Raw genomic sequence first — 26,827 nt, forward strand, 5'->3', positions numbered from 1 at the left:
GTGGTATTTGCCATTTTTAATAATCAGCATTGACCAATTATTTTTTTATTAACTGGCAAATCTTTATAAATTACACATTTATATTTAAAATCGGCAAGTAAATTTGTTTTTTTTTCTCAGCAATTGAATAACTGGCCAAAACAACAACACGTCTGTTTTTCTTCTCATATAAACTATTCCATTTTGTCCAAAAATGGGAAATTTAAGTAAAGTAAAGTAAAGTAGCGTGAATTTGCCACAGACTGCTACTCGTGTCTTAAAACTGCTCTTTGACTCAGTTCATCTTTTTGATTTTTTCAGAATAAAAGCTCTGAATTCTGTATGAATCTGTTGTTTTGTGTAGAAATTAAAGATATTAATGCCAGTTGCTGACCACTTACATACGGGATACGTGCAAAAAAGGCCCTAATTTGCTGACTTGTGGGTGATTTTCTTTGCGATTAGAGAAGATCAGACACTTCCTTCCTCGTGTGAAGGCCTGACATTCTGGTGCTGGGAGATCTCTGATGTTTTGAGTCAGACAGATGAGAGCAGTCGGTGGGCGAGATCTGATCATCCTCTAATCACACGATTAGGGACTACATCAAGGATGGGAGGCCCACACCGTGTTTCCAGAACAAACTCCCCCTCTGGGGGTAGTGGTGGTTTAATTTCAGGGCCGTCTGTACCTGTGAAACCACTGTGGTCCACTCTCACAGGGCTGCCCCAGAGAAAAACACAGGCTTTGCTTTTAATAGAAATTGTCAAGCACTGATTTAGTGAGTCTACTACATTTACCATTTAATCAAAAAGAAAGCATTAGTATTGAGTATTTCAATAGTTTGTACTTTAAGTTATAGTAGGAATATAACGCTCAATATTTCCCTTCAAGAGACAGAGATTGACCGTTTGGGTCCAGAGTGTAAACATATAATGACAAAATTTAAAAACCACTAACTAAACATGTTTGTACTCTTATGAGTTTGTTACTACTTTAAAACGCTAAATCGTTTGGTTTTCATAGCCTTGGAATGAGCCTTTGTTATGTACTTCGATTCACAGAGGCCGCTAATCTTCCTCCGGCAACTTGAACGGACAATCTTAGATTGACGGGTTTAGCGGGAGACTCCCTAGTTTGTTGCAATCTACAATTTCACCACTAGATGTCCCTAAATCTTACTCGAGTACTGAACTAGTATGAGTGGAACTGTGTGTAAAATGTGCGTGTGAGCGTGAACACAGTACAGCGCCTGATAAATGTGCCAAACGCGGACTGCAGTAACACTTTTAAGCATTAAATGTTGCTGCCATACGACACCTTTAATGTATACGATTGGTCGATAAATCCAGTGTATATCTGTGTATTTGTTACCACTTTAGGAACTCTTCTCGTCAGGACCAGTAGACCTCATGTAGACCAAAAACTAGCCCCAATGTGGCAGAAGCTCATATCTGAGGAACTGGTTAAGTTTGGGGCTGAGATGTGAATTGTGCTTAGATCACTGTGTGTTTGGTATTTACTAAGTTAGGGTTAGGGATAACTCTGTGGTTAGGCCGTTTAAATAGATGGATAAATAAAATACAAAACATAAAAGCCATTGGGAGTCGGGACATTCTGGGAAAGTGGGGACATTTTGGTAAAGTGGGGACATTTTGGCTGGTCCTCAGAATTTCAAAGGGCTTTTTCAGAGTTAAACCACATAGGGTTAGTTTAGTTGTGATGGGTAAGGTTAGGGAATCATTATATCTATCGTTAAGAATGTGAGAGTGTGTGTGTGTGTGTGTGTGTGTGTGTGTGTGTGTGTACCTCTTTTAAGTTCCCGAGTCTTTTCGGGTAACGAATCAAATCGTCGAGCTCCAACACTCATCAGTTTCTCCACGCGCTCGGCTGCCATGTCCAAAGGACTGGGAAGCTTCTCGCACACCATCGCTAGAGTCTGCGTTAAAGAAAACTCTAATAAAAACTAAAAAAAACAAATGTACAAACAAAAACAAACAGACAGACAGACAGACAGACAGACAGATTAAGGATCTGTTCCAGGATACACAGGACAGCGTCTGAGACCGGTAACCACTGGCTGCAGATGGCAGATAGGAGGACTTTGGGGTCCGAGTGTCGCGAGTCCCTGGCCATCACCTTTACCCCGAGTGATGTCATCACCTTCTCCACCTTCTCCTTGTCTCTGGAAACAGGAACACAACAGACCTCTTCGAAACAGGCGGCACTGAAGTGATGTCGTGATCACTAATGACACACAGGACACGTGACAATGTGCCAACAGCAGGTAAAGCTCTTAAAAGGGACAGTTTTAGAAGCTAATTACACAGCTTTATCCTCACAGAATCAGAACTCTCCCTGTACGATCTTTTCCTCTTTGGTTCTTAAAAACGTTTTCCGTGAATAAAGCGTTCTTTCAAGAAATGTCTGAATACAAGATTCTGTTTGGTTCACTTGGAAACGAACTACATCTGAATGATCACTTTAATATTTTCACTCACCTCCTTGTAACAACGGCGTCATATAAACTCCAGATATTATCCAGCACAAGCTGCACAAACAGTGGCTTCTTTCCTTTGGCCTACAGCAAAGAGGGAGACGAAGAAAACACAGCAACAAACAAACGAATCAGATGAAAAAAGGAAAAGCAAGAACACACACTGAGATTAGAAGGATTATAAATAAATGATCACTTCACCTGAGCTCCTTTCATGATCCTTTTGGCTTTGGCGTTGAGGTAGAAATCTCCCCACAGGGTTTTGAGCAGCACCTCGGCTTTAATACCCATCCTCTGACTGTAGATGTGGACAAACTGCTGGATACTAGAAAAAGACAAAACCACACTCTATTAACATCCATCCTGACGGAGCCAGACACAGGATCAGACACAGGTGTCAACATTTCAACACTTAAAGTGGAAATAAAACCCTAAACCACTTTTCTCAAGTGTAAACCAGTGTATATTTGTATGTAGTTAATGTTATTTGCTGATCCCAGTATTGAAATGATCGTATCTGCCGCCCTCTGTGGTCAAACACCAGCTGCTGCATTCAAACGTCGACTTCCAGCGTAACTGCAATGCACAATTAAAAGCAAAACATGAAATCGGGTTAAATGAGACCGTGGACTCGTCTGAACCTCGGCTTCTTCCTCGTTTGCAGCGGCTGATAAAAGGAAGTCTCGGGTTCAGAGGAGGTGAAGGCTCTGAGCTCACCGCTGGAATTTAATTGGCTCATTTAATAGCAGATAATGATCACTGCAGCCCTCAGAACTAGACCCTGATGTTTTTAAATCACTGGCTGCACAGATTCATCGATTACTGAGTTAATTGCCAACCGTTTTGACTTTAATTAAACTCCAGTTCTATTGATTTTTCAGCGTCTTAAATGTGAATGATGTTCTGGTTCCGTCGCGCCGCAGAAAAACCGTTACGTGACATTTCACGGATCAAACAAACTAATCAGTTCATCCAGAAAAGAATCAACAAATTCATTAATTGTGAATGTAATTATTCGGTTGCAGGCCGACTGCTGTGGACCAAGAACTCTTGCATGTTGTGAACCGACTCATCTGTTAACTGACAAAAGTTTATTTTCAAGCTTCACTGGACAAAAGCACGAGTTGTGTTAAGGTAGTGGAGCAGAGGACGGCCTCGTGCTGAGGCTCATGTATCTGAGCAGACAGCACCATCTAGTGGACACATGAGGATTTAAGTCTCTGTTAGGGTCCCAGATCAGAAGTGAAGAGCTGTCCTATAAATATCATCATCATGGAGGAGAACATATTTGGCCCGAAAACATTTGCAGTAAATCGTGGTTTGGGCCACGATAGACTTTTTAAAACCGGGTCAATTTAGAGAGTCCAATTTGCCTCATCCCCAAATCTGCATGTTTAGGACTGTGGGAGGAAACAGAACCCAGAAAAAATTTAAAAAAATAAACTGTATCTGACCCGGCAGATGACTTTAAAAATAGGATCTTAAAATGATTTGCTTATCTTCAAAAAAAAAAAAGTGAAAAAAAAAAAAAAGAGTTCAGAGATTTTATTCTGAAAGAATAAATGTTGTCATGGAGACAGCCAGGTTTGGGGAGTAAACACACAAACATTTGTCTTTGTAACAAGCTGCTGATTAAAGACAACACCCACATTATTGCCAGCTAACGGCAGCAGACGTTAAAGGCACTTTGCCTGATGAAGATACAACGTTTTGGCCCAAATATTCAGACGCTTACACGACAAAATTGGCCCTCAGCCACATTGACTTGCTGATCCCTGCACCACACTGACCGTGTTGGGCCCCCTGTCCCATGTCCCCGTTTAAAATAAGAAATCTGTAAAACATACGAATGCCTGACGTCATCGCTGATGAGGTGAGGACAAGACCAGTCTCACCTGAAGCCCCATCCGTCGATGGCGCTGGCAAACACCACGTTCCCCTGGTCGGGAGAAAAGTAGAGGTGGGAGTCGTCGGCATCCTCCAGTCCGGCGCTCCAGTTGTAAACCTGGTCACCGTCTGCTGCCGTCTCACCCTCTTTCTCCTCCTCCTCCTCCTCCTTGTCTTTCTCCGCTCGCTCCTCAAGAACTTTAGATGTGAACAAACTTCCCGTCACTGCGTTCACCTACAGGGAAGAATATGTGATAGAGAAATGGCGGCTCAGCTGATTTTAATACAGTCACAGGCAGTGTTGTAATGTAACCAAGTACAAATACTTAAGTAGAATGTTCACATATCTGTACTTTTCTTTGTTATTTAGATTTCTGACAACTTTTACTCACTCCTAAATACATTTCCATTTCCGATACAATTCCCTTAACCATCTTGTTACACGTTTTTACAAAATACATTTTAGAGAGAATAAAGTCAGGCGAGCATTAATGTGTCAGTGCGTCGTTACAGAGGATTTGAACTGGGCCCCTCACCTGTCCCAGAATCTTCTGCAGGTGAGTGTAGGCCTCCTGTGAAGAGAGCTTCAGCTCCATGATGAGTCTGTCCATCTTATTGATGACGAGAACTGGCCGGATGTTTTCCAGCCACGCCTGACGCAACACAACCTGGGTCTACACAATACACACACAATACACACAATACACACAGTCAAACAATAAATACGTGGAAAAGAAGGTTAATTTCCTACATTTAATATATCAATATTTGTTTTTGTAGAACAGAAAATGTAGTGGAATCAAGTGTTCAGATCAGAAATAACATGTGCATATAGTGTTTTTTATCTCAAAAAGGCAACAGACAGACAGACAGACAGAGAGACAGACAGAGAGAGAGACAGAGAGAGAGGCGGTGAGATTTACCTGTGGACACACTCCCTCCACAGCATCTATGACGACAATGGCACCGTCACACAACCTGACGGCAGTGGAGACCTCGGAGGAGAAGTCCACGTGACCGGGAGAGTCGATCAGATTTAATAAATACTCCTGACCTCCTGAAGGGGACGAAAGACACACAGACACTTTACTTTAGTTTGGCAAAGCGAAAATGTACCACAATGAGCTTAGATTAGACTTTATTAGGTAGACAGTTATGACTATAATAATAAACTATAATATAATGTGCTGTTCTCAGTCAAGCCTGGCCCAGGGCTTCACCATTCCAAACCGTACCGTACCAAAACTGAACCGTGCCGTGAGGGAAACACGCCGCATCTGAAGCAGAGGCCTTACCGTGTGCGTAGTGCAGAGAGATGGCACTGGACTTCATGGTGATTCCTCTGACCTGTTCATCCTCTCTGCTGTCCAGATACCGCAGCTGAAAAATGAACGCCGTCACAAATGAGCAAAAGAGGGAAATCCAGCAAAACACGTGAAGGTCTTTGAGGTTAACGAGAGTCACGTACCTTTCCAGCCAGTCGACTGGATATGATGCCATTACTTGCCACTAAACAGTCAGCCAGGGTAGTTTTGCCTGCCAAAACACAGATGGTTCCAGGAGACTTTACTTGTAGCACACAGTTCCAGCATGACACAACACGGGACGGGATACCGAATCACAACGAATTTCGGTTCAGTGACTGTGTCAGACAGAGTGTGTGCTCCAGTCATACAGGAAGTACTGAACGATTCTGTCAACAAATCTTTTCTAATGATTCACTCACTAGTTTGTGTGTTTGTGTCGTATATAACATGACGTTGCAGCAGTTTCAAGGTTACTATAGTCATAGAAAATGATACCAAATTACGTAGAGTTGAGTTGTGCTGAAACTGTATAGTGGACATTGTTGCTACCGAAAACAGGCAAGGACCCATATATGATAACTTCATGGACCTTGATTTTCTACATGAAAATAACATAGTTCCATCGTCCAATAACACTTCAATGAGTGTTTGTGGACAAGACAAGACGTTTGATGTCTTCATGTCCAGGTTTGGGGAACACCAACTAATATTATTCAACATTCTGTGGACCAAACAACTAAAAAAGCGGGTGGAAACAATCAAAACGTTACCCATTTATGAAAATAATAATTAGTTGCAGCAGTTAATGAGTGTTATACCGTCTCAATGTGTGTTTCTGTGACATTAATTAGGAGGAAATTGCTCAGTCCCCAATTAACTGTTAAATTCAAAGACATGTCAAGTTAGAGCACGTGAACTCACCATGGTCGACATGTGCCAGAATGCACAGGTTTCTGATGTTTGCGGGGTTTCTCTGCAGCGCAATGATCTTCTCCAGGCTGCCGTGGACCATGACGACGGAGGGTGACCGAGGACTGCCACAGGTGCAGTCACGCCGGTACCGGGACAACCGTTAGCTAACGCCGCGCGCTCCGATGTCGCAGAAACGGTGTCAACTAAAGTGACGAGACAGTTTTTAAACTCCTTACTGGTTACTGGAACACGTCCGGAGCTAAAAGTCAGCCACGGCGTCCGTCCACGACTCCGCCGCGAAGCACGTCACTGCTGTGGCGGAGTTAAATGCGACGTGAGTGACAGAAAACACGAGCATCTGACGGAGATGCGACACACACGCGTTGTTTTCCCGGAAGTTCACGAGACACATTAGCCACGCCCGCTTGCTCACATTGGTGCTGCGTTCAGGGAGCGTGGTAAGAATAATAATAAAAAAAACAACAATAGAATCCAGCTGCAGCCCCGGAGAATAACACATTTATTTTAGATTTTATTTTTTTATTTTGTTTTACTTTATTTAGACAAATAAACTTACAACAGTAATTGCCGTTCAAACAATAAAAAATAAAAACCTTTATTGTACAATTATCACGTGTCAGAAACAATGTTTTAAGATGTTGAAGAATTGTAATAAAATATTATTTATTGTAATTAAACGCTTTTAAAGGTCGTAGGCCGGGCGTCACGAGTGCTGTACGCTACGGCTTATATACAGTATTCGAATTTTGCAATATCACATAAAATAAACTTGTAACATTTGGACTATTTTTCATATTGAGCCTAAACGTCCTTCCAATATGATGAATCAATGCAATAAAATGCTGTATGGCTTAAGAGTACTTTTAGTGTATATAGTTTAATTTAGTGTGGAGACAATTATTTAATGGAATTCAGTGTATTATACACTTTACTCATTAAGTAATTGTATAACTATGTCTAATAGAATCAAAGTGGATATAAATATACATTGAAGAATAACCACCAAAGTTTCTTCTCACAATTTATTTAACAAATAAATGTTGATGTTTTGAAAGTTCCTTCGTCCTTCCTTCATATAGGGTTAGCGAGTCTAAAGCAGCTCATCAAGACTAGAAAAGTGTTATGTAAATACAGACCATACCAACTCTTTCTTTTTCTGATTTTATTTGGTAGTAACAAGTAACAAAGATAGGGAAAATGTAGTGGAGTCTACATGAAGCAGTTTCCAAACCTCATATGGATGTATAGGAGGTTAATTTTGGTATGTGTACTACTACCACAGAACATGTATCGGCCAAGACACTCAAAAAGGCTGGATGGCCTCATCTCGCCATCACCACAAATCCCTAAAGCAGTTACGCTTTTAAACTTACACCAATGTCCTCGATGATGATGTAATCAATTCATCAAGTATGACATACCTACATGATGATGTCTCTATAACATCAAAGGACACATGGACTGGGTGTGCATCACTCTGTACTCTGCACAAATAAAGAAGAAGCAGAGGAAGAGTCAATAGCCTGCCGGACATCGTTATTATTATTATTGTTATTGTTATTATTATTATTAGTATTATTATAAGAAGAAGAAGAAACTGAAATAGACATCTGGAAATTATTGAATCCATATGAAGGCAGTAATGCAACATTACGGATTCCAACTGCTGTTCTTGGACTGTGAAACACCGAGGACATACAGACAAGCACGACGCTGAGCTTGAAATGTGGTGGTAAGGGAGAGGTTAAGTCTAAAGGAGGCAGTTTTGTTATTCTGACCAACGAGCTCATCCACAATGCAGGAGACTAAGCAGATGGAAAACTCTCTCCCCTACCTCAAATGGCAGCTTGACCAAGTAAAGTATCAGTATGAGTACAGTACAGAGGTCTGGGGAGATCGAGTCTCTGCTCAGGTCAAGACTATTAAGTGTAAAGACGAAAAGATTAAGACTCTGCTGAAAGAGGTGACCGAACTCAAGTCAAGCGAGGAGGGATTGAGTGAGAAATTAAATGAAAGCAAGCAGGAAATTCAAAGACTTGTACGGAAAGTAGCTGCTTGGGAGAGAAACGTTCTCAGACAAATGGAGGATAACAAGGGCTTCAAACAAGAGTTGGATGACACCCGTGTACAGAATAAAGCAATGTTAACAGAAAACGAAAAGCTCAAACATCTGGTCGAAAGCCTTGAAGTCGATGTGGATAAATTGAAAATTGAGGTTTCCAAGACACACAAGTCCTACATTGACATAAAAACTAAGAGGGAAACTGAAGTGTCATATGTCAAAGAAGAGAACACTATGCTGAAGGAGGCAATAAAGAAGACTGAAATTTTAAATAAGAACCTACAGCAAGAAATGCTCAAGAAACAGAAAAGTGTCCAGAAAGATAAAGGTGTGTGCACCACACTTGTGGAAAAAAACCTTTCCCTGCAAAAAAACATTGAGGACCAGGTGAAGATGATTAAAAGTATAAAAAAGGACTATAACAAGTTGTCGGAACAATACCTCTCTGTTGTAGAAAAGAACACAACTTTCCAAAACAAAAGTAAGGAGAATGTCCATTTAAAACAAACGGTGAGAAACCTGCAAGATCAAGTGCGCATCAAAACAGAGAATATGAATATCCTACGTGTGCAAATTAAAGAACTGCAAAATAAAGTTGCACGTTTGGAGAATGACAAACAGAACGAGTGCAAAATTAACAAAGTAAACGCTGAATTTAAGGGCAAAAATTTAAAACTGACGCGAGACGTTGAAAGCCTCAACACTAGATTGAGGGTGAGTGAGCAACATCGTATCAAGCAGAAGGATGAGATCAGAAAGCAGGACATGCACATAAGGCGTTTTGTGTCGGATATGGAGTCCTGCATGGTTGTTATTGAAGATCCCAGGAAATTAAGAAGCACAGTGATGAAGCTAAAGTCAAACTGCGCCGACAATCGTAAGAAAGTACAGCCCAGTGACAACGAGAACACCTCTTTGAAGAAGGTCCATCACAATGAAGTCATCCTGCAGAGTACCCGCGAGTGTGTGGAGCAGAGGCTGGAGAACCAGGCTCTTCAATTCAATCGGGAGATGAGCAATTTAAACAGAAAGGTCAACGAGCAGAACGAGGAGATCGCCGACTTGAAAATCCGACTCCAAAATGCAACCAAGCCCACGCACATAAGCAACGAGATAAGGAATACGGTCATTCAAAATCCACGCAATTACCCCGCGGAAGCACAGAAAACTATGCACACCTGCCAGAGTGACGCGACGTCATCGTCCAAGCAGCCAACTCATGAGGAGTACTGGGAGCTGTACAGAGACAACGACTTTTTACGTGGCGTCAACCACAATCTACTGCAGGAGAATAATTATATCAAGGAGAATGAAAGGCTGAAACATGAGATCTGTGATCTGAAGAAAGCAATCCAGTCTATTACCAAATCCAAAGGCCTGAACACCGCTATTGATGAAGCGATATCGTCGAAGCAGCCAACAAAGGAGTTCTGGGACAGAGACAATGACTTTTTACGTGGCATCAGCCAGAACATACTGCAGGACAAGAGTGAATACATAAAGGAAAATGAAAGGCTGAGACATGAGTTCTCACACCTGAAAGAGGCAACCCAGTCCTTCAACAAACCCAGAAGTGTGACCACTGTGATTGACGACACGCCGTCCACCAAGAACGGATCACAGAAGTACTATGAGTTGTACAAAAAATACAAGTCTTTATGTAGCATCAATCAAAATTTACTGCAGGAGAAGAATAATTACATCAATCTGGAGGAGAAAAAGACTTTGGAGAATGAAAGGCTGAAACATGAGATTGCAATTTTGAAAGAGGCAATCCAGTCCTTTAAAGGGGCTACATGTAAAATATGTAAAACTCGCATTAGCATCTAAAAAAAGTATACTGCAATCCTCATTGTCTACTGCTTTATCCTCCTCCACGTGAGGTCACCGGGTGCTGGAGCTAGTCCCAGCTGACAGGGCAAAAGTCGGGGTACACTCTGGACAGGTCGCCAGTCCATCGCAGAGATGAACAACCATTCACAGCCATAGAGTTTCCAATCAACCCAAACACTGCAGGTGCTGGTTGGCAGGAGGTTATTGACAAAGAAACAATGGCCCACACTTATATGACTTGGAGTCGATATATTTTTAGATTATATTATGGAGTTCATATATTCAGAATCAATAAAAAAAATCTAAACAATGTTGATTGTTGGAGCCACAATATATCTTTTATTTTCCTGATTTATTCTCAAAGCTGCTATACACTACAATCGCCCATTCACCATTCGGTTTTTCTATCACACTTCTTCTGTCATACTTGTTCAGCTATACTCAAGTTGTCAGGAGCAACTTGGGGTTAAATGTCTCGCCTATCTTCGACACATTGGCGTGCAGCCTAGTGCACAGGTAATCAAACCACGCCCTGGCGGTTGGTAGCGATTCAGGGTTCTTTGTCGCAGTTATTCCCATCCTCTCGTCTCCTCAGGCTCTTCGTTCTTTCGTCCTCTCAAAGCTGTGATTAAGAACTTTGGAGCTGTGTTGGGGATGTCATGTTTGTGGCATTGAGACGAGTCGTCGCCTTGCCATTCATGCAACTGGTCTATATGCAGCGACAGAAAGCGACAGAAATTTGTTGGAGGAAGAATGACTTTGATCTGCAATGGGAGACTTAGAACTTCTGAGGAACCACCATGAGGAAATGTGCAATGAACTTGGATCTGTGGAGGGGGCAGCATTGCACCTCCTAGTGTATCGGAGGAAGAATGAGAAGAAAAGCAAGTGGTAAACAACAACAACATTTGTTTATTGAACTGGCTGACACAGGGCTTTCATGTTTTCAATAGTGAGAAAAATCTCCTTGCCATTCAGGCGGCATTTCGTCATGCAACTGGTGTTTATGCAAACATATGGTGACAGAAACCTTTTTAAAAGAATGACTTTGATCTGCGATGGGGGGCTTTGAACTTCTGTGCCTGAAGAATTTATTAGAAAAACTGTGATTAAGAGCTTCGGATTGTATAAGGCAGCATAACACCTCTCAGTGCAGTGTCCAACCTGCTGGAAAAGGATTTCATAAAGAAGAAGAGCAGCATCCTGGATGAAAGCTGCCATTAAACCCCATAGAAGAGCAGTATAAAGACCAAGAACATGAGGAAGATTCTAAAAGTGGGAAAGAGGATAAAGGAGAATCAAGAGGGAAGAAGAATCTAGAAGAGGGCAATGCGACATTAATTCAACATTACAGATGCCAAAGCAACTATTCCATCGAGTCTGGAATGTGAAAAAAAGGGGAAAGGTAAAAAAGAGGGAACTACTCAGACATTACGAATGCCAACTGCCATAAAACACCACAGAAGAATTTAATTCTATTGTTTAAACAAGGAGAGTGGTCCAATCTATGGTCCACAATGCAGAATAAGAAGATGGAAAACTCTCTTCCCTACCTCAAGTGGCAGCTTGACCAAGTAAGGTATCAGTATGAGTACAGCACCGAGGTCTGGGGAAATAAAGTTTCTGCTCTGCGAAAAATTATAAAGAGTAAAGACGAGAAGATTAAGGCTCTGCAGAGAGAGGTGAAACAAAGCAATACAAGGGAGGATGTACTCAGAGAGGAACTGCACGAAAACAAACAGGAAATTCAAAGACTTGTTCGGAAAGTCGATGCTTGGGAGAGAAACGTTCTTAGACAAATGGAGGAGAACAAGGCCACAAAACAACAGTTACAGAACGCCTGTGACCAGCACAAAGTGGAGTTAACCGAAAAGGAAAAACTCAAACTTTTGGTTGATGGCCTTGAAAAAGATGTGGAAAAATGGAGAACAAAAGCATCCGCAACACAGAAATCTTACACTGAGATGAAAGAAAAGAAGGAAATTGAAGTGGCAAACCTTAAAGAACAGAACAGTATGCTGGGGGAGATGCTTAAGGAGACTGACCTCGAGAATGAGAAGTTCAAGCAAGAAATGATCAAGGCCGAAAAAGAGCTACAGAAGAAAAAGGCTGTTGTCGCCTCGCTTCTGGAAAAAAACATTGGCCGGCAAAAAAACATTAATGATAAGGCTGAGAAAATCAAAGTTTTACAAAAGGACTTGGCCACGCTGACTGACCTACATCACGCTCTGGTAGAGAAAAACATAGTTTTCGAAAACAAAAATATGAAATATACTCATTTACAACAAGCAGTGAGAAACCTGCAAGGTCAAGTGCACACCAAAATGGAGACCATTATTATTCTACGTGTGCAAGTCAAAGAACTGCAGAAGAAGATCGCACTTTTCGAGAATGAAAAGCAGGACAAGTTCAAAGTGGAGCAAGCAAATGTTGAACTCAAGGGTGACAACGACGAGCTGAACAGAGACATTGAAAGCCTCGGCACTAGATTGCAGGTTAGTGAGCAACAATATAACAAACAGAGGGTTGAGATGAGAAGGCTGGAGAAGCAACTGAGACGCATCATGTTTGATGTCGAGTCCTGCATGGTTGATATCGAAGATCCCAGGAAATTAAGAAAAGCAGTGATGAAGCTGAAGACAAACTGCAGTGTCAGTTATAACAAAGTACAACAGGACGAAAGTGCTGTCTTGATTCAGAAGGTTCATCAAAATGAATTGATTATTCAGAACTTCCGCAGAGCCAAAGAACGTGTGGAGCAGAGGCTGGAGTTCCAGGCAATAAAATTCAACAAGGAGATAAGCAACTTATTCAAAATAGTCAACAAACAGAACAATGAAATAACTGACCTGAAAAACAAACTCCAAAAAGCAGCCTTGCATAAGCACATTGGTTGCGGGATAAGGAAGATGTAGGGATGGGTGTTCTATACTTTTAGAGGTATTTGACTGAATTTCTTCAGCAGTGTTAAGCACCACGGTGCCAAAGTTTGGTAACAGAAGCCACAACTTGAGAGTCACATGAAGAAAGTCCTGTGACCTCAGAGCGTGATGATGTCAGAGCCAGGTGTGGACAATGGACAAAAACAGCCGTGTGCCAAAGCACCTCCAACCTGGGGAAATAGTCGACGCAACGCCAAATAGATCTGGAGGCTTAAGTGTGCAGCATGTTCCAGAGCCTGAAAGAAAAGTGCCAGTAGAAGAGAGTAGAAGATGAATCATCCTCAACTTGTTCAACATATTCAGGTAATTAACCAGCTAGTTGGATAAGTTATTGTTGAAGATACGTGGGTGTTTTTTTAGTGCTCAAAATACAGTGTAGAGCATTGTTACCAACTGATATTGCTAACAATGGCTAACTATAGCTAGCCTGTGATACTTTTGCCTCCATTTTTTTTTTTTTTAAAGTGTCACTCCCAGTTCCGACTTCTGAAGGAAACGCACCATTAGCCATTGCTAGCTGCATTTGAAAGAAATAACCGACATGCTGTTTTAGCGCGCTGAAACTTTTAACAGTTTGTGTGTATTCTGTGAAGCCAAGTATTACATAACACCATTAACATAAATGGTGTTATGGTACCAATACCATTAGCGCAAAATGCCTTCACTATGTTTTCACCGACAGGTGTAACTGCTCTCGGGTCACAGTGGGAGCAGCCCGGCATACAACCTTCACCCTGCCTGGCAAAGAACATGTCGCCACCTGGCTGAGGAGCTAGCAATGTCAATGTCGCAAGTTAGGGACTGCTTTGGTATGAGCTGGTGACAAAGTACGATACACTGGAGGTTGCAGGAGGAGCAGGAGGGTTATTAATACACACTGCTACCAAAGATAGATTCCCAGAAGAATCCACAGTCTTCTCACCAGTAGAGACAAGTTGGATTGGTGCATCTACACAAATACCTTTGGACAACAGATTGAGCTTCGATATTCATGTGGCCACTGTGTGCAAATGCTCATCAGCACATGTATCGTAGACATCAGAGTTCTAACCTTCTCCGTGGAGGAAAAGAGGAAGACTACAGAGAGGTTTCATGATGGAGGCAGATCATTTGCTGTGGTGACCCCTAAAGGGAGAAGCCAAAAGAAGAGGAAGTCACTTTTATGAAAATGTGTTTCAACAAGTAATTTGCTGTCAGCCTTTTAAATTACATACAGCATGTTGCTGTATTTTTTATTGTTTTGTATTGATCTCAATGTGTTGTTGACTAAACCCAAACCCTTGGGATTAATAAAGACATGTTGAACCTTGAACCATCTTTAACCTTCAAGGTACACATACCAAACAGGTTTAAATGTGAATAGTACCCCTCCCTAAGAAGAAGATACTTCAATTTCCCTGGAATTATCCTGCGGATAATTGACACCACATGATGGTCAGTCACGGTTGTTTTATAAATAAATGTGACTGTCACACAGGTGGTTGTTCTGGCAAACAACATAAGTTATTGGTTCCATCCAGGAGGGAGCAACTAAAACACTTAAAATATTTTCATGTATATCTGACACAAAATTATACGACATCATGGCAAAGATTTGCACTGCATTTGATGAGCGCGCCAAACACCAGTGCTAATAACTAGAAATAATAGAAGTCGTAAGAGAGTTGGTTGCAGAAGTGCACTTCACTGACGACACTGATGATAGCACGCACAAAAACGCAGTCCAATCTACTTAAAAGACTTTATTGTTGTACACATGCGAAAAAAAACAGTTCCAGGTTTGTGCAGAAAGCCAGTAAGCCAGTCACTGGCTGTGTATCAGTGTAAGTTCCAAGGCCAGATAAATGGTGGAAAATCTGTTGTGGCGACCACTAATCAGGATCAGCTGAAAGAAGAACACATTTTAGAACACATTAGTTTGTGATCGCAGAGTATGCTGACTAAACAGAAGAAGGCAGTAATGCAACATTATGAAACCCAACTGCAGTTTAACGCCATTGGCAGGATTACTTAAGCCTAACTGGTCTGGAGCAGGGTAAAGGCTTTCGTGAATCTGAGTCTAAGCCTAATGAAATTACCATCAACCCTCACATCTTTTATTTGCTGTTTATTTCTCGCTACAGAGGATACAATGTAAGCTACGGGTTTCTTTTTGACAGGTGTTTATTTTCTCATAATCACTGTTCACAGTTCAAATTCATTCTCATCCGACCAAAGGAATGTAAGAATGTGCTATAATAGATTTTGCCTATTTGTTTTCAATGATGCATCATTATTTTTAGAAAATTAATTGCATTGTCCTTTCTCTTTTGTTATTTGGCATTGGGTAATTTAAAAAGGGTGTTTATAAATCTAAATTGTTATCAACTTTATAAATCTAAAATATTATTAAGGTCCAGTGTAAGAATGAGTGAGTTCTCATGGTGAGACTGCTGACTGTAACAAATTTGAGGACTATGACGACCTTCACATACCAGAAAGTATGTTGTTCACCAACAATAGAAATCAAGATCTCTGTAAAGCAAGATTCTTGACTACAGTTCATGTAAAAGCCCCATTAAGTAACTCTGAGTAGTTCCGAAAAACAGTGCCTGCATCTCCGCAAAAACCAATGTCTGACCACTCCACTACTCAGCAGGAAGTGTTTATCCCATCAATCCGCTGACAGCCGTTTCTTTTTTTGCAGCAGAATGAACTTTCTGCTGCAAATGCTTCTTGGCATTTTCAGCCATTCACCAACCACTACGAACTCTATAGCTAGTACTAGTAGGAGCACATTGCAGCTATGGTGCTTCTGCTTTGACTTCGTCAGTCGTGATGTAAAAAGCATCTCTTCCTGTTTGCAGTGCAGGAATGTCGTTGGGAGACGTAGAAACACAACACCACTTTATCAAGAAAGACCGAGAGTCGCGTGGAGCTGCAGCTTACAATATATGCAATCTCTGCCAATAAACCCTCCAAAATGTTACACACTGGAACTCTAAACTTGTTAATTTATGCCACATCATGTTATGGTAATATAGTGCGTCAAGTTCTGGGCTATTCCGATTTAAACTACTTTGAGCCCTTGTTGTTTCTCACACTCAATCGCAGCTGATGGGCATTGAGTCCGTGAAGGTTCAGTGTTCGAGTCCTAATGGGGACCGGCTCTTATGATGCTTGCCTTGCCACTGAAATACTTCTTGGTCATAACATCCGTCCATCTATCATGTATGTGGAAAATCTTTTGAGTGTCATGGGAGAGGCTCGAGAGAGCTCGAGCCAACCTCAGCTAGAACAGGACGAGAGGCATGGACGGTGCACCACCAGTTAGAACCTTTCTAAGCAACTTTCAGACTATTCCACTGTAGCCTGTTGGGTTTGACGTTTTGGAAGATGGTAAACTTTTTCTTGGGCTAGATTCATTTTGTGATGGTTGCAGGGCACGTAAATGCTCCAGCATCACAGTGCAACTCTAGTTGCAAAGAGCTGAAACTCTGTTCTATCTTCAGGTTTCGCCACAGCTGCGGGTAATCGACGCACATTTCTTCGTCTTACTCCTCACTTTGTTCTTGGAGCGTTTCGGCTAATGTTTCACTACTGCCTTCTTTTGCCTCTTCATCCGTCTGTTCATTTGTTTCTTCTTGGCATGTTTCGGCACTTGGTAACTCTAATGTGGCACTACCGCCGTCCTCTACTGTTTCTTTTGGCTCTTCGTCCCCCTGTTTGTTTTTGTTTTCTTGTGTTTTGGCAGTTGGAATCACTAATTTTTCATTACTGGTTCCCGCTCCTATTTCATTTTCTACTTCCACTCCCTCACAGTCAGTAAGGGTTCCACATTTTGCCTCTCCATTTACCCACATCCCCACATACTGTTTGCCTTTTTCGGCAAAGTACAACTTTCCTTTGCCATGCTTCTCGTCATATTGCCATTCGCCTTCATACCAGTCGCCACCTATATATCGGATAATGCCCCTTCCGTGGCGCTTATCCAACAGCCACTCCCCCATAAACACGTCACCATTCTCATAGTGCATCTCTCCCCAGCCACTGCGGTGGCCCTTCCTCCACTCCCCATGGTAATATGCTAAATCACTGTAAGCATATTTACCATGCCCATGCTTCTTCCCATTTCTCCACTCCCCAATGTACAACTGATTCCCCTTGGTGTATGTGCCATATCCATCACATTTCCCATATTTCCAGTCTCCTATGTAGTTGGCACCAGACTTCCAAACCTGTTGTCCCATCCCGTGCTTCATGTCGTTCTTCCACTCTCCTTTGTATTGATCTCCATTGAGCTCGTAAATTGTGCTCCGCGGTCCATGTCTCTGTGACCTTCTTTCCACCACTTTTGATGGACATCGAAGGAAATTGTTTTTCCGTAAAGGCATGGCTACCAATGCCGTCTGATCTAATGTGGAGTATGTAACCTTTATGATATTTATGTTCAACACTTAAAAGGCAACATGACATCATCATACCAGCTGTCTTCATCTTCATGCCCTCGTCCAGGCCCGGGTCATCCAGGGGGCAGCACCATGTGTCTGTGCCAATTTTGGGCACCCACGCAGCACAACAACATGGCTGCAGATAGAACTTGAGGCTTGTTTGGTCTGGCACGAACAGCCTTCGAATTAGTTTGTTTTGGGTTGAGAGCTTGAGACCCACGCACTTTGGGCACCCGCCTTCTCCAGCGGAACCATTGGGAATGGAGACCTGCTGGTTCTGATAGTGTACAACTGACTTCATGTGAAACACATTTTCACGTTTTTACTACTTTTTACTACTAAACAAGTGGCAGCCTTTCCTTCCTTTCCTTACTTTGACTTTCCGAGTTGTTAATCCAACTAGGAACTCAGAAAGTCCGCCTTCCAACTACACCTGGAATGCGCCAATAGCAACTGTACCCTCAGAGTTGATCGTTTTCCACTTGAGAAGTTGGAAAAAACATGGATGCAAACGTATGCCTGGCTGCCCACTGTTAGCAATACCTGGCAATAACAACGGTCTAAATGGTATTTTGCATACAAACAGTGTATCAACATGTCTACTGATACAAATCTAACAGTACTACTGTACGTGTACGGCTGACTTAATGTGACGCAAACGAAAGCTGTCTTGGAATCCCATGTCAGGGTTGGTGAGGTTGCTGCGACTCTCTTCTTTCGGGCAGTTGAGAAGAAGAATTTCAGTTTCTCCCTTTAGGTGTCGCCCTCTTGCCCTCTTCCTGGTGTCCTCTTCTGTTACACCAACTGTCCTCATGTCTTCCATCACAACATCCATGGAAGAAATCAAACAGACACTGCCACAAGAAAACGTCCATGGTCTGGTCCTCGCTTCTCATACAACACGACGCAGAGTTCATAACACCGTTGGTAATGTTCGAGCAAGCTTTTGGATAAGTAGTGAGAGTTTCCAGTCAATTTGTATAGCAAAATTTGTGCGTAATAATGCCCAACTATTTAAGCTGTAATATCTGTGAAATAGTAGTACCAGCTAAATATGTAGCAATAGTATAGTACTACTATTAGCAGTAGCAGCAGCAGTAGGAGGAGTAATAGCAACAGAATCAGTAGTCAAAGTAGGCTAAGTATTGGAAGTAATAACAGTAGTACTAGTAGTAGTAGTAGGAACAATAGTAGTACTATTAGCAGAATTAGTAGAAGTAGTGGTGGTAGTAGTAGTAATAGCAGCAGAATTAGTAGTCATAGTATTAGAAGCTGTAACAGTAGTACTAGTAGTAGAAGCAATAGTAGTAGTCGTAGTTGAAGTACCAGCAGAATCGTAGTAGCGATAGCAGTAGCAGCAATAGTAAAAACAGCAGTAATAGTAGAAATCGTAGTAGTATAAGCAGCAGAATAAGTAATAGTAGTAGCGCTACAACTAATTCGTAAATACTCAATTAGTACAAAATAATATGTTATCCCTGCAATGAAATTCAGTAATAACATTTTAACACAGTACTTGTAGTAATCGTAAGAGCAATAGTAAAAAATAGTAGGTAATAGTAGTAGTAGTAAGAGTACTAGTAGTAGCAATAGTAGTAGCGCTACTCTGCTACTCTACTAATTCTGCTGCTATTATTACGAGTATGAGTATTAGAAGTATAGTAACAGCAGTAGAAGAATCAGTAATAGGAGCAATAGTAGTAGTCATAGTGGAAGTACCAGCAGAATTAGTAGTGATAGTAGTAGTAGTAGTAATAATAATGATTCTAAGGATTCAAAGCTTTGTTTTCAATATGTAAAAATAATGTTGTCCCTGCAATGAATTCAGTAATAACAGCAGTAGTAATAGCAGGCATAGTTGTATTCATTTGCCAAAACCTCTGCTTGACACCCAGTCCAGTAGGTGGCGGTAATGCGCCTGTAAGCCGGCTGCCGACCGCCAATAAGTTTATCAGAAGAAGGAGATATTGTTCTTGTGGCTCACGTGACGGTGACTCGGCTTCAGTCAGCTGATAAAGTCCTTCGTTCGTAGTTTCGTCCGCAACACGAAGAGCTCGGTCACCGTCGAGTTTAACAGTTGTGTTCTGGTTTGTGTTTTTGCTCCGGACACGATGACGAATCTCTGCCCACTGTTCGTGTTCGCGGTCTTAGCGCTGAACGTCGACGCGCTGGTTAGGTAAGGAGACAAACTCGTTAAGCTAGTAGTACACGATTAACTCTGTGTGTGTGTGAGTGTGTGTGTGTGCGCGCGGACAACTGTTTTTTTGTTTTGCAGCTCCAGCAGTCCTCTTTGAGACCAAAACCTGGTCCCATAACATATATGAGGAATTGGTTAAGATTTGAGACGTGGTTAAGTTAATGTTAGGAATTGGTCGGTTATGGTTAAGGTTGGGGATAAGGCTTTGTTTCGTGTGTGTGTGTGTGTGCGTGCGCGCGCGCGCGTGTTAGATATCTGTCTCCGTTGTCTGATCTTGTGACTTTGATTCGTCAATGTCGATCTCTGAATCTGCTCTGCTAGCACATAAGGACTTTATTATCATCATCGTTATTGTTATTATCAGTAATCAATGAAGTAGAACTGGGTCAGATGTTACCCCCAAAGCCCCCACAGTCACTGTTGGTTGTTTAGATATACTATGGCCAGTCTTTACATTAGGTATATGAACTTAATAAATAAATAATAAAACGGCAGAAGTGTGGTCTTCTGCTGCTGTAGCTCTTCTGTCTCTTCTGACATGTTGTGGGTTCACAGTTGGACTCTTGCACCCTTTGGTTTAAGTCTGGGCAAAATGGCCATAATGGTTCTGATTTAAAAAAAAAACAAAAAAAACAAAGCCAACAACTTTCAGACCAGTCAATATTTGATCGATTTTGACAGAAAACAATAAAAACGTGAAACACCCTGTTGTTTTTGCCTAAGGCTAAAATCTCTGCCATTTCCTTTAGTAGTTAAAGTATCTTCAGGGCATTTCACCTCAGAGAGCTGCCCTGACTGGATATTTTCTCTTTTCAGGACCATTCTCTAAACTCTAGAGCTGGTTGCTGTGAAAATCCCAGTAGATTAGTAGTTTCTGTGATACTTGGACCAGAACCTGTGGTAACAACAACCACACCATGTTCAAACCCATTTAAATCACAGTTTCTCCCTATTTGACCGTCAGCGGCTTGTCGTGACCATGTCCTCACGACTAAATACCTGGTCGGACTGGATTTTGAAATGCATGTCTATGATAATATTATTATTTTTAAAAACGCCTTACTAAATAGCTGTCATGGTTTTTGTTTTCCTGTCCAGAATTCCTCTAACGAAGTTCCGCTCCATCAGACGCGAGATGACAGACTCGGGGAAAAGTGTGTCGGAGCTTTTGGCCGACAAACACTCCTTGAAATACAACCTTGGCTTCCCTTCCAGTAATGGACCCACTCCAGAGACACTGAAGAACTACCTCGACGTGAGTCGTTGGCTGTGTTTCCTCCATGTTTGCAGGTTTCTTGTCTCCAGCCTGATACAATAACCCTTTCTCCCCTTTGTCATAACACAGAAGCATATTTTCAAATTATTCCAATATACGTTTACATGTTTTTCCCATTGAATTACTCTCAGCCTTTCCAAATCCTTTACAAACAGGAAGTGCGTACAGTATGACTTGACAGAAAATCTGACCAGAGTCACATGAAGCCAAAGTTCGCTTCAGGTTTTTAAACAGCTGATTTACTGCATGACTCGATGATCGTGGTGACCTGTGACCTAAAAACATCAGCCACAACTGAGCAGGTCATCATTTATCAAATCAAAACTGCAGTTTGATTGTTTTATTTTGGATTATTCAGTAGTTTTATGCCACTTACCATTAGCATACAGACATTAAATGTCTTAGAGTGAATATTGAACTGAAGCTTGAGTTTAAAAACGTCCCCGACCCATTTGCTAGGATGATAAGTGGCAGGAAAATCACAATTAGGCCTCGTCCACACCTCCCTTTATGGTCTCCTTTGTTGTTAAAAGGCTTTTCATAAATGAAGAAATGTCTTTACACATACAAACCCCCAAAAAAACGACGCGAAATGCTGTAGTTCACATGGAGAAGAGGAAGTCGTTGCTTCACTGTGCTTGCGTTAAGTGTGGCAGAGGTTGAGAAATGTCCCGCTTTCACAGCATTTTCCAGCATAGACGGCAGCCTGCACATGGGCAACATGTTCACCTCTAGTTGACTTCACTCAAATGATTATTTCTTAAACACTTTTTCTCCCTCTGTCTCACCATCCATCCACCTGTCATACCGTCTGTCTTACGTCCGTTTCTGTCTGTTTCAAATGTCCCGAGAGATTACAGTAAGTGTTTTGCTGAGGTCATCGTGAGATTAGCTGCAGTCATGCGTTTCCTCAGTTGGATTATTTACCGGCAAGTTCCAGTTAAACCTCTACAAGCTGTCCAGACACAGATGTTTGTTTGAGATCCTAATAAATCTGTGTGGTTTTTTGTTTTTTTTTAAACCAGGCTCAGTACTACGGTGACATTTCCCTGGGAACCCCTCCTCAGACCTTCAGCGTGGTGTTTGACACGGGCTCGTCCAACCTGTGGGTGCCGTCCATTCACTGCTCCCTTTTAGACATCGCGTGCTGTAAGTGCTGACGTTGTTTACACATCACCGTGGCGACGCAGTGTCTGAGCCGCTGTAAACACAACACACGTCTGTTTTCACAGTGCTTCACCACAAATATAACTCCGCCAAGTCCAGCACGTTCGTGAAGAACGGAACAGCCTTCGCCATCCAGTATGGATCTGGGAGCCTGTCGGGGTACCTCAGTCAGGACACGTGCATGGTATGCTCTCGCCTGACGCGGAATCCTCAAAGTGAACCGTGTGCCAACGCCGGCGCTGGTAAACTTTTATCATTCCCGTTTCCAGATCGGAGACCTGGCAGTGGAGAAACAGGTTTTCGGCGAAGCCACGAAGCAGCCCGGCATCGCGTTTATCGCGGCCAAGTTTGACGGGATCCTTGGAATGGCCTACCCTCGCATATCTGTGGACGGGGTGGCGCCGGTCTTTGACAACATCATGAAACAGAAGAAAGTGGAGAAGAACGTCTTCTCCTTCTATTTGAACAGGTGGGGGCACGTTTTTTGGCACCAAGTCAGTCAGGGTTCCAGAAACACTCTCAGGGTTCCCACGGGTCCTTGAAATCCTTGAAAGTTAGTGAATTTGTAAGTCTCCCTTGTTTGTTACGGCGCCACCTACTGTTTCATGCCCTGCATTGTTTGTTTGATGTGTCTTCATTTCCAGACAGCATCAGGTGACCTTCACAAACCAGAAACTATGATGTTCTAAATGTGGAACGCACACTCTGGCACAAAGTGGCTGCCTCTGTAAAAGAAAGGCTCTTTTGTCTTAAGTACGTTCTATGGCTACGGAAAAAAAACAAAAAAAATTCTATTTCAAAAATGATAATACACATATGTATGAGTAATATTTTCAGAGATGGTCGCTTTAACTGAAGTCCTTCAGTTCACTGTTTTTAACCTGCAGCAGTGAACAGACTCTGATAAAGCCGCTGTTCAAACAGGTCGACTGGTGAAGGCGGAGCATGTTTTCACAGCTGTACGTTTCTCAGAGTAAATGTTCATTTTGCTTCATTATCTGCGTCTTTCGTTTTATCTGCATTGAAAAACTGCCACAGTCGCTGCACTGAGATACGGCCGGAGTCTGTGCTCCGGTCACGCAGGAAGCACCAAACCATTCGCTCAACAAATCCTTTTTTTAATGAGCTGATTCTAATGATTCGGCTGCACAGAAAAACACCTGCTTTGCCCGTCGCTAGTTTAAAAACGACGTCACTACAGTTCCTCGCCGACGCTCCTGACCCTGTGTTCACTCTTTTCTGCCAGGAACCCAGACACGGCGCCCGGCGGCGAGCTGCTGCTGGGAGGGACCGACCCCAAATACTACACCGGTGACTTCAACTACGTCAACATCACCCGGCAGGCGTACTGGCAGATCCGCATGGACCAGTGAGTCGCCGTGTGAGCAGTCGGTTTGGTTTTTAGATTTTATTCATGTATTTAGTTTTCAAAAACATGTGTGTGCGTGTGCGACAGGTTGGTCGTGGGCAGTCAGCTGACTCTGTGCAAAGGCGGCTGCGAGGCCATCGTGGACACAGGGACGTCTCTGATCACCGGCCCCTCTGCCGAGGTCAAGGCTCTGCAGAAAGCCATCGGAGCGATTCCACTCATCCAGGGAGAGGTGAGTTAGAGGGGGCGGGGCCTGGTTGGGTTTAAGTCAGGTCAAAGGGGCGACATACTTTATATTTGTATTTAGTTATCAATAATCAGTTTAACCAGGTGATGAGACGACTTCCTGCAGACTCTGTGATGGGAGACTTGAACCAATCACAGGGCAGTTCTTGCATGTTGCTGCAATTATAGGGAGTTGTTGTTACCGATGCTTAAATGGCAAAGAACCTGTAAAAGTGTAAAATACTTGGACTGTAAATGCACTTAAAGACTTTTTATAGAACAAACTGTAAATTAATAGTAAAGAAGAAGAAAAGGCAAAGGCAAAGGCAAAAAATACTTTTAGTGTCCAATGAGACCAGAACCTGGAATTTAAGACAATTTTGTAGCTCGTTCCTGGAAGAAGTCACTTCATATTTAAATGTATTTTTATCTTTTTATCCCCTGAAATTAGTACAGACTCTTGGAACTGACCATAAGTCCTGGGATCGGCGACAACAACTCCCCTGAATAACTTGACTTTTAATGGATTGATGGACATCAGTAACTCAGTTTAGTCTCCGTGTTTATGAAAGGAGGAGTTTTTTTCTTGTTATAAATTATTTTCCTCCCACTAAAATTGTTTCTCGTACATGAAAAAAAACAACAACAACAGGAAGGTGGCCATTTTGGGTCAAACACGTTAATTAGGCCTGCAGCGATCATGCAATTCAGTTATTCATCAATTACTAAATGAATCAGACGTTTGCTGGTTCGAGTCCCCGCCTGGTCTCGATTGACCCTGGTGGGATTTGCATCAGGAAGAGTCCTGTGTTAAAAAAAGGCGGTGCCATTAACCATTGATGTGGTTTGTGTTTCAGTACATGGTGAACTGTGACAAGGTCCCGTCACTGCCCGTCATCACGTTCACTGTGGGAGGACAGAGCTACAGTCTGACCGGAGATCAGTACATCCTCAAGGTGAGTCTGTGTGCAGCACAGTTTGTCATCCAGCAGGGGGCGATCTACCTCTACTAGGAACTCAGAAATTCTGAAACAGAGCATTAAGACCCTCCCACCTTCAAAGCACTGGTGCGTCCACACACTGTACCTTTTTAGCAGCAGCAGCAGCATCATCTGTGTCTCTGTGTCTGTGTCCTCCAGGTGTCTCAGGCTGGAAAGACCATCTGTCTGAGTGGCTTCATGGGTCTGGACATCCCCGCCCCCGCCGGGCCCCTGTGGATTCTGGGAGACGTGTTCATCGGTCAGTACTACACCGTGTTTGACCGAGACAACAACCGCGTGGGCTTCGCCAAGTCCGCCTAAACCTAAACACTCGCCGCGCCGAATCGTCCCGTTCCGGCACAAAAAGGAAAACTACAGAAACATCCGAGCTGCACACGTTTTTTTTTTCTCCGTTGCTTTGCAATCACTCTGTATTTAGCAATAGACTGTGTGTGTCGAGCCTAAATGCACTGATCTACACTGGTGTGTGTGTGTGTGTGTTTGTGTGAAAGAGACTGATGATGGGTGATGATGGATGTTCAGATCTGATCAGGGATCAGCTGATCGTATCAATAGAACACTGCCTCGTGAAGTGATTTTTTTTTTTTTCTTCAGGGATTTGTTTTAAAACTGAAAAAGTGTAATTTGCATTTCAGAATGAACTTGGTTCTTGACGACTGAGTATTTTAATGTGATTGGCCTCAATAAACACCTTTTAAAACATGTTGTTTTCCTTATGTGATTTTATTAGAAACAGATCGTGTGTGTTTTCCTCGTTAAGTGTCACCACAGACCAAAACACACCCGCGATGTCATCACTGAAAAAGTGATGACAAAAAACAAGAGACACCTCTTCCACATACACACCCTTTTCAGTATGAAAGACAGACAGACAGACAGACAGACAGACATGTCACCTCTTGTTCCTGCAGTCAGAAACTCCAGGCTGGAGCTGGTCACACATGGTGACGTGTCTGTCTTTCTGTCTCTCTGTACATGTCTGAACACGCCTGGTGGGACAGAACGGTCGCCACCTGCTTTAAAGAGGAAGACATAAAAACACTTGTTTCAGTGTTTCCTCTGGAGACTGGAACACATTTAAAGTTCAACTCCAGAACTACTTTGTCACATATGTTGAGGACAGACTCAAGAACCCCGAGAGTCCCTGAGCACCGTCATTAAAAAGGTAACAAACATACAGCCACTGTCTCCTGCCATGGTTCTCGAACTGTGGTGCGTGTACCACCGGTGGTACGCAAGCTTTCACAGGTATGTGTGTATGTTTATGTATTCATTATTATATTTTTGTGTCAGTACAAATAAAGAAACTTTCACTTTCAATTCCAGTGTGTGTGTGTGTGTGTGTGTGTGTGTGTCTTTTACCTGCACGGAAGATGCACCTGTGTTTGCTCCTCCCCCTTTGTTTATGTGGCTCCCAGCCAATGAAGGTTCTCCAAAGAGGTTTTCTTGCATATACTTTTGAAAGTCCTGATACTTATGATACTTCTGTGATGCTGATGTGCCAAACGATGAAGTATCTCCTTGATTTTAAAACCTATTCTTAAGTACAATTCCACAAAATGCTCCACGGCCCTTGTTTTAACAGAGCCGTAAATTTACACCTTTATTCTTTAAACTTTCTTGAAAAATGTACAACTTCGAGAACAAAGTAGTACATTTACGAGAATAAAGTCATGGGAATGAATGGACAATTTACACAATATATATATATATATATATATATA

The 26,827-nt window shown here is 42.3% G+C and overlaps 4 protein-coding genes across 4 annotated transcripts in view; 2 read left to right on the top strand and 2 right to left on the bottom strand.

The window, feature by feature from the left end:
- The window catches only part of efl1 (elongation factor like GTPase 1), a 48,599-nt gene extending 41,611 nt beyond the window's left edge, over nucleotides 1-6,988 (bottom strand). Inside the window, exons 1-10 of the mRNA XM_058629996.1 lie at nucleotides 6,590-6,988; nucleotides 5,830-5,897; nucleotides 5,657-5,741; nucleotides 5,285-5,418; nucleotides 4,898-5,035; nucleotides 4,370-4,596; nucleotides 2,676-2,799; nucleotides 2,479-2,558; nucleotides 2,026-2,162; nucleotides 1,787-1,909 (exon numbers count right to left, since the gene is read on the bottom strand). Coding sequence (XP_058485979.1) covers nucleotides 1,787-1,909; nucleotides 2,026-2,162; nucleotides 2,479-2,558; nucleotides 2,676-2,799; nucleotides 4,370-4,596; nucleotides 4,898-5,035; nucleotides 5,285-5,418; nucleotides 5,657-5,741; nucleotides 5,830-5,897; nucleotides 6,590-6,680 — 1,207 coding nt within the window. The 5' untranslated portion in view covers nucleotides 6,681-6,988. The remainder of the gene's footprint in view (nucleotides 1-1,786; nucleotides 1,910-2,025; nucleotides 2,163-2,478; nucleotides 2,559-2,675; nucleotides 2,800-4,369; nucleotides 4,597-4,897; nucleotides 5,036-5,284; nucleotides 5,419-5,656; nucleotides 5,742-5,829; nucleotides 5,898-6,589) is intronic.
- A 1,128-nt stretch (nucleotides 6,989-8,116) lies between these two features.
- LOC131459201 (centrosomal protein of 290 kDa-like) lies at nucleotides 8,117-14,750 on the top strand. Its single transcript, XM_058628710.1, has 2 exons — nucleotides 8,117-13,741; nucleotides 14,121-14,750. The coding sequence occupies exon 1, from the start codon at nucleotides 8,397-8,399 to the stop codon at nucleotides 10,491-10,493; it is 2,097 nt and encodes a 698-aa protein (XP_058484693.1). The 5' UTR covers nucleotides 8,117-8,396; the 3' UTR covers nucleotides 10,494-13,741; nucleotides 14,121-14,750.
- A 2,221-nt stretch (nucleotides 14,751-16,971) lies between these two features.
- Nucleotides 16,972-17,811, bottom strand: LOC131459887 (MORN repeat-containing protein 3-like). Its single transcript, XM_058630023.1, has one exon. It carries the CDS (start codon nucleotides 17,809-17,811, stop codon nucleotides 16,972-16,974), a length of 840 nt encoding a protein of 279 aa, XP_058486006.1.
- Nucleotides 17,812-19,847: 2,036 nt separating this feature from the next.
- ctsd (cathepsin D) lies at nucleotides 19,848-25,805 on the top strand. The gene is made up of 9 exons (XM_058630203.1): nucleotides 19,848-20,044; nucleotides 21,164-21,320; nucleotides 22,367-22,490; nucleotides 22,574-22,692; nucleotides 22,778-22,977; nucleotides 23,755-23,877; nucleotides 23,965-24,109; nucleotides 24,960-25,058; nucleotides 25,242-25,805. The coding sequence occupies exons 1-9, from the start codon at nucleotides 19,980-19,982 to the stop codon at nucleotides 25,401-25,403; spliced, it is 1,194 nt and encodes a 397-aa protein (XP_058486186.1). The 5' UTR covers nucleotides 19,848-19,979; the 3' UTR covers nucleotides 25,404-25,805.
- Nucleotides 25,806-26,827: the final 1,022 nt, after the last annotated feature.

Source organism: Solea solea, chromosome 5 (genome assembly GCF_958295425.1).
Source record: "Solea solea chromosome 5, fSolSol10.1, whole genome shotgun sequence".
NCBI lineage: Eukaryota > Metazoa > Chordata > Actinopteri > Pleuronectiformes > Soleidae > Solea > Solea solea.